Raw genomic sequence first — 7,557 nt, forward strand, 5'->3', positions numbered from 1 at the left:
TTCTAAGAAACATGATTTATATTTTCTCCCATCAACAAAGCATAATGAATAAATGACAAGAATAAAAAGCTATAATATTTCACTATTCTATGTCATCAATTTTCTTGTCTTTTCCAAAAGTAATGAAAAGATTATTTCAAATAACAATACAATAAAAATGTATACACTTTAACATCCCATGAAATTGAACCATAAAAATTGTATTTTTCACACAATGAAATGAGTCCACTAGTTAGTAAACAACTAAACATGCAAAAATATAACAGTCCATTGGTTAGTAAACATGCAAAAATATAATAGTGAACCAAAACAATTTAAAACAAAAGGAAAAAATGAAGAAGATGAAGAGAAAGAGAGAGATTCCCTCTTCTAGCCTTCTAGTTTTCTTTCTTTCCCTTTTTTTTTTTTTTTTTTTTTTTTTCTCCTCCTTTGTGCAGGGTGGGGCGGGGCGGGGCGGGGCGGGGCGGGGCGGGGACCCGCGTTTTTTAAAAGTCTAAACCCGCAACCCGCCCCGCATAAATTTCTCAAATTAGGATCCTAACCCGCAAAAAATCTCGAAAATCCGGTCTTCTGCGGGACGGGGTGGGGCGGGTGCTGCGGGTTTTGCACACCCCTACATACAACTAGAACAAATATTATTCTAACCCAAACTTATTCATAAAAAGGCAAAAACTAACTAAACTTAAATAAAGTGCTAATGCCTAATACCCGTCAATCATTAAGCCAAAAGTTCTCTAAATCACACCAAAAAAATCCATAATTCATAACTCAATTTACACTACCACAAATACCCAGAAGATTAGAACAACCATTCCATCAAAACAACAGAGGGAGGGAGGGAGAGAAAAATAAAAATAAAAATAAAAAAATTGAAACTTGCCTATGAAGAACACCGCCGACATCATCATTAACAAAAGTAAATATAGCAGCAAACCCATAATTTCTTTCTCAATTCTCACCAAGGTTTATAACTCTAGGGATTAAACGCAGCTCATCAATGGCTTGGCTTGTTTGGCTTTACAAAATCTGGAACAAAGGACGTTGGCTTCCTCTTCTGGTTCTTTGCTGGGACAAGGCGTTAGTAATAGACTAATAGTGGTCTTCAGAACCAGAGGTGGAGAAACCAGTTTGTAAAGAATTAAACCTAAGGGAGAGTGGCGGAAAGAGACAATCAAAATCGATGAACCCGCAGCCGAGCTCTCAGCCATGAATACGCCGATCAACCAGAGAGAGAAACAGAGAACGAGAATAGTTTCTCGTTGTGAAGGAGCTCTAATTCGAAGCGTATGGTAGGGATGAAATAGAGATTGAGAGGAGAGGACAGAGAAAAATGAAAATTCAATTTAAAAAATAAAAATAAAAATAAAAATTGAGAGAAGAGAATGAAAGAATAAACAAATTCCCTCTTTTACACATTGTTGAGCATTGTAGGAGGCTAGGAGCTAAAAAAAAAATTGGTTTGAATATTGAGCCGGATGAAGTGGTTTTTTGACAAATTTCACAACAGGGCTTAGCCAAATTAGTTTTTGGCTAGCCCAATGTGAATGCTCTAATACATATGAGCATATTGCTTTAGAATTAAATCTCAAACTGTCAGACAAACAGCATTACCAAACTGAAGAGACAGATGGCAAAATGAAAGAATAACTACAGACGAAAAATATGCAAGTCCTTGATGAATCAGCATCAAAATGTCAGGAGAAATAGATTACAGGTTTCTCTCACAAGGCTGTTACAAGTAACGTACCCCTCGTGCTTCATCCCACAGGGCACTTTTCCAAGCTCCCATACCTATCACTGACCTGGTCCACTTTTCCAAGCTCCCATACCTATCACTGACCTGGTCCACGTGATTGCAGCCTCTTCTTTTCAAACTCAAGCTAGAAGGGAAAAATATAAAATCAATGATTGAGTAACTAAAAACATAAATACGTACATAAATTCCCCTAAAAGGTTTTCAGAATAATCAAATATGGAATCCTGGACTGTCTTACCACTTTCTTCACCCGGTCATTGGCAGCAGGAGTTCCTCCACTAACACATTCAGGGAGATATGGACTGCTAACACGCACCTCATTCATGACCACTATGGCAGTCTTGTCCCAGCGCACTGGAAGCCTGATAAAACACCAATGCAATCAGTGGCAGAAAAACTGATGACTAATTTCCGGCCAACTTTTACACAAAAAAAGAAAAAAGAAAAAAGTGGATATCAACTTTGAACGGAGTTTTACATCATGACTAGAAAGAAGAAAAAAGTTTCAAAGCGAAACTATGTGGTCACTGTGTTACTGGAATCAAAATCAACGCCGTACAATTTACAAACTACATATAAAAGTCGGTAAAATTTTGGCTATGCAGTCATCCGCACATGAAAACAACATCAAGCTCACAGAAAGTTCTACAAGCTATAGTCAAAGGCCACTAAATTTGTGTTTTACAAAAGAGACCCTACTTCCAGTAATTCTAGGAAATTAGAAAATAGAGAATTGTTGTAAATAACCATCTAAACATAGAGATTTGAATATAATAGCTTTTAATTCAATCACCGAACTCTCATAATCTTCAAAATTTTGAGTATTGCATTCCTTCCAAATACACCACATTAAGCATAGGAGAACCATACTTTAGACTTCTACATTGTTGTAGCATCCAAACTGACATCTCCAACTAACCAACAACTCCACCACCCATTGGGGCATGACTCACTCTATCCAAAAAAGATGAAAAAACGAAACTCAGGAGTCTCTAACCACTTCGCAATGGAGCTAAAGATGATCAATGGAGTTTCCCCTCTTCTTACACGTACAACACCAATCCAACACTATGACGTACCTCTTTCTAAAGTAATCCAAATTGGGAATCTTCACTAACGCAATCATCCATATAAATAACGCCTCTCGAAGGAGTTTTATTTCTCCAAATGCTCTTCCAAGGAAATGGAGAGCCAGCAGGAGGGCTAAGTGTCTGATACAAAGATTAAACAGTGAATGTCCTCATTTTGGAAGGGATCCAACAAACTACCCGTCTATATTAAAAAAATTCAGTCGGCGGCCTAAATTGGATAGTATTTATTTTAATTCTATTGGCATTGAGAAGGCTATGTGGATGGAAAGAGCTTTTGAGGAGAGTGAAGCATTGTGCCTTGATGGTTTTTCTTTGGCCTTCTGTCAGTCTTGTTGGGAGTTTCTTAAAGAAGATTCCATGAATGTCTTTCATGAGTTTCATGCTCGAAGGAAGTTTGAAAGGAGCCTCAATGCTACTTTTATTTCCCTTATTCCTAAGAAAGTTGGGGCGGTTTATCCAAATTAGGGAAACAAAATTGGAGATAATTTTAAGGGTGAAAATCCTTCTTTTAGCCTATTAAACCTAATTTTGTTTAATCGAGCTCTCTTGGGAAAGTGGTTATGGCATTATGCCATAGAAAGGGAGGCTTTGTGGAAATCGGTGTTTGAAGTTAAATATGACAGGTGTGGGAAGGGTGGTGTTCTAATGCAGTTTATGGGTCCTATGGGGTAAGGGTGTGAAAAAATATTAGGAGTGGGTGGGGCGATTTCTCGTCTTAGGAGATTTGAGGTGGAAGATGTGTCTAAGATCAAGTTTTGGCATGATGTGTGGTGTGGAGGTCAAACCTTGAGGGCAGTTTAGAAAAGCCATTCAAATTAGCCCCACACACAAAAAAATAAATAAAAAATAAAAAAATTGTATTCTTGTCTCCCTCTCTTAGCCAAAAAGCCCTTGATTTCTATCTCCAGCTTACTTCTTGTAATCTTCTCCAAGTCACTAGTAAGCACATCCTTTCTCACCTTTCAACGTCAGATAAGGATCTTTCTTCTGCATTAACATCAAAATCCCGAAGTTCGTCCAGAAGAACCTTTTTCTGCTTCTCAACATTATCAAACACTTCCTCATTCCATTTTTCAAGTCAATCTTCAAAGCTTTTGGTTTACGCACGGGGACAAAACTAGTGCTTGGAAGCTATAAGACATCAACCAATGCTTTACCCTATCCACAAAACCCTCTGATTTTAATCACATATTCTCAAACTTGAAATACCTTCTGCTCCACCAACATCACCACAATCAAGCAATAAGGGAAAGTGATCCAATAAAAATCTAGGGAGCCTCCTCTAAGAAACGCCAGGAAATTACGCTTCCTAGACGAGAGAGAAAGAACCTGTCAATTCTGGACCACAACAGAGGATCACAGTTATTTTATTAGATCACGTGAAGTTACCACCAACAAGAGGATATACATTAGGCCTAGTTTAAAGATGAACTCAGAAAACTCAAACATAGCAGGGGAAGAACGGGTGTCACTTGATCTCTCACTAGGGTAGTGGATGATAATAAAATAACCCCCAATACACGACGAAAAATTCAACCAAGCAAGCAATCCCGCCAATTCATCCCACAGAACACTCTTTTGTCATTGTTATCATTAGGACCATAAACACATGCGAAGGCCCACTCAAAATTGCCATCTACACTTATGAGGGATCAAGCAACATAATATGCCCCCACACTACTCAATTTTTCCCACCACCTCAATATCCTGCATTAACAAGATCCCTTCAAATCAAGTAAGGTGTGGTCACAATGGTAATGCTTTCACCCACATTGAAAAGTGCTACTATATTTACAACTAATAACATGTTGCCAAGAGGAATATGCACAATGGAAAGTAAAGCTACAAGTTGTGCAGGGGTGTTGTTGAACGAATAAGCTAATGCAAAAGCCCTAGCATGGTTCATCTGTAATTAGTCCTTTGCCTTCAAGATTCGATATCTATATAAGGAGTACTTCTATGCAAAAATGCCATGAGTTTCAATAGAGGATCTTAACATTACAAATAATATGAATATATTCAAATCTTCAACCAAAAAAAAAAAAAAATTAAAGAATTACCCAAATACCACTAAGCAATTGCAATAAAACAATTACTGCATGTTAAAGTTCTCGGGTTATCAAACACAGGAGCATGGATTTGAATTTTGAGAACGGCCACTTCAAGGGAAGTTGCCAAACATTATGACCATATTAAAATTTTTCCTCCCAAACCCTGCTTTGGCAATACAAGGTAATGACCTTTTAGTGAAGTTTCCCCCACCAAGAAATTCTTTCACCATAATACTTGAGTCACCAAACTTTGGACTAATTCAATAAAAGGCTACCCAAGTGTGAACAAAATCTCTTCCAAGAACTATCGCCAGCAACACCGATAGCTTAAGATCAAAGGGACAAATTCATGATCAGAACTGAAACCAAATACTAAAGATGAATCAGGAAAACCGATTTGGCATTCGTCTCTTTAATGAAGCTGGTCATAATATTGGAGTCTAGAGTTGTTAGCATCCATACTGATTACTGGACCAATATTCATCATCTGAACATGGTGACAGCAGACAACCACTCGTCAAAAAGCATAAAAAATCATCCCAAAATTAATTGTAGTGTAAATCATATCGACTGCAACTTGCTCTTCTCCCTCTAGCATCTTGCCACATTGAGAGAGAGGGGGTTCACATATATTGATCTTTAACCATAATAGCCACAGTTATCTTTGGCATTAAATAACTCAAATTATCATGGCAAAAGTCTGGTGATTTTGTAATATTTAGGTGTCCATTAGCCAACATTTACTGTTTGCTTATAGAACAAAAAGCTTAGCACTTTGGGTCACATAAGTCATGATATGCCTCCCAGTTTCCCACAACTTCCAGGTTTCAGAAACACGGGTCAATGAAAATTTCTCCAAGTGAAATGACACCTACAGAATCCATAAACGCTAGGCTCACATAAATCACTACTTTATAGAAAAATAACTCCCAATTTCTGATGTATTTCAAGAAACAATGTCAACAGATACATGGTAATAACTAATGTACAAGAAGATGGCTGAGACAATTGACCACCTATTCTTATGTTGTTACATCGCTTTGGACATTCAGGTATTGTTTTCAATTAGAGATTTGTTAGGCATTGCCAAGATTGATGCAAAATTTATAAAAGGATCACAGGTTGTTGTCAAAGACAGACATGAACAATATGGGGGTCAAGTGTTTCCAAAAGGAAAGAAATATGAGAAGATTTTTCGAGATGGAGAATACAATATGCAAGTTGATGTTTGTCTTATCTCTATTGTTTTTCTCATGCAGTAGGGTAATAAGGGCATATTCATACATCAACAAAATCAAAGGTTTACTTGTTACATATGCATAAACTTCATCTCCACCGATTCACGAAATGAATATGTCAATATAGACATGTACTTCAGTCGCCATTGCTCTCTTACTTATAAAATCATCACAAAATCCTCCTCTTACTTTCTTTTTTCTTTTCTTTTGGCGGACCACAGATTCTTCAGTTATAAAACTTTTAACAGAAGAAAGTGTGTCAAAAGTAATACTTATTCCTACTGAAATAGTGACAATATTCTACCTTTAAAACTACCATAGGGTCCAAAGTACTGTAGGATCAAGCAAAGAGGGAGGAAAATAATGCCAGTGACTGCAAATTGCAATAATAACTGTTCAGGTACGCTAAAATGCTAAGTTTAGTAATTGACCAACTCTTCTCGTTGAAGCACATAAAAGAGTAACAGTACAAAATACGAATTATAGCAAATTGCTGGATCTTCAGATTAAAAGGGCTGGCACTTACGTTTTGGACAAGGCGTCGAAAAGGTTCTGGGCCTCGCTGGTGACACCCACACCTATCCTCTCAGCCTCTGCCTCTGCTTGTCTGCAATCAACCTCATCAAAAAAAACCATTACCATTCAACAAATCAGCAAGAAATACGCCCCCACCCCGCCCCCCCCCCCCACCCCCAAAAAAAAAAAAAAAAAAACCCCACCTAATGGCCAAATCTTCTCTGGCTTGCAGACTATTAAGATCAAGATAACACTTTTTAATATCAAGTGGGTCTTCTGCTTGGCTCAATAAAGAAAACTCCTTTATATAGGTGGCCTTCAACAGCCTTATGTTCCTGCGAGGTCCCTGCTTCGAGCCCTCTTGTTCGCACCCAACAAATGTTAAAGAACAATTAAAAAAAAAGAAAAAAGAATAACAGTGAACCTCAAAATATGGTTTTTGTTTTGCTTTCTAGGGTTAGCAACAAAAAAAAACATATTAGAGCGGGTGGAAGGATATGAAGGACGAGGATGTTGGAGTAGCGGTCGAAGGCGATGACCTGGCCTTCAAACTCGTCGCCTAAGGTGGTCTTGATGGAGAGCACGCAGCCCACCACGAAGTCCTCAGGGTTGGTGCTTCCATCCATGGCCATCTCCTTCTCCTTCTGCTTCTGCTGCTTCTCTGTTAAATAATTTCAGTGTTTTATTCTTCTCTCTACTATTGTGGGTTTATTTGTGAGATTTTGGGCTTTCTAGGTTCCCTTCCTTTTGAGATTGGATTGGGCCGAGTTGGAGGTTGGAGGGCTTGGTTTGGATTGAGAAAGGAGACTGATCAATCCAAATGGTGCAGGGAGGGTAGAGATGGGCTTCAACTTTTTTATTTTTTATTTAAAAAAGTACACATATCTTCTCTTAAACCACTACTC

General features: G+C 38.0%; 1 protein-coding gene across 1 annotated transcript; it reads right to left on the minus strand.

The window, feature by feature from the left end:
• Positions 1-1,628: 1,628 nt before the first annotated feature.
• LOC133866868 (uncharacterized) lies at positions 1,629-7,341 on the minus strand. The gene is made up of 5 exons (XM_062303527.1): positions 7,152-7,341; positions 6,856-7,015; positions 6,663-6,743; positions 1,995-2,118; positions 1,629-1,880 (listed from the first exon to the last, which is right to left on the minus strand). The coding sequence occupies exons 1-5, from the start codon at positions 7,282-7,284 to the stop codon at positions 1,833-1,835; spliced, it is 546 nt and encodes a 181-aa protein (XP_062159511.1). The 5' UTR covers positions 7,285-7,341; the 3' UTR covers positions 1,629-1,832.
• Between the last annotated feature and the right edge of the window lie 216 nt (positions 7,342-7,557).

This window comes from Alnus glutinosa, chromosome 1 (assembly GCF_958979055.1).
Source record: "Alnus glutinosa chromosome 1, dhAlnGlut1.1, whole genome shotgun sequence".
NCBI classification, from domain to species: Eukaryota; Viridiplantae; Streptophyta; class Magnoliopsida; order Fagales; family Betulaceae; genus Alnus; species Alnus glutinosa.

Excerpts from the sequence above, each read along its gene's own strand:
- LOC133866868 (XM_062303527.1), bottom strand. The coding sequence starts at position 7,284 with ATGGCCATGGATGGAAGCACCAACCCTGAGGACTTCGTGGTGGGCTGC. Across the intron at positions 2,119-6,662 it reads TTCGACGCCTTGTCCAAAAC|GCTTCCAGTGCGCTGGGACA; the intron begins GTAAGTGCCAGC and ends GTGTTTTATCAG. Across the intron at positions 1,881-1,994 it reads ATGACCGGGTGAAGAAAGTG|CTTGAGTTTGAAAAGAAGAG; the intron begins GTAAGACAGTCC and ends TTTCCCTTCTAG.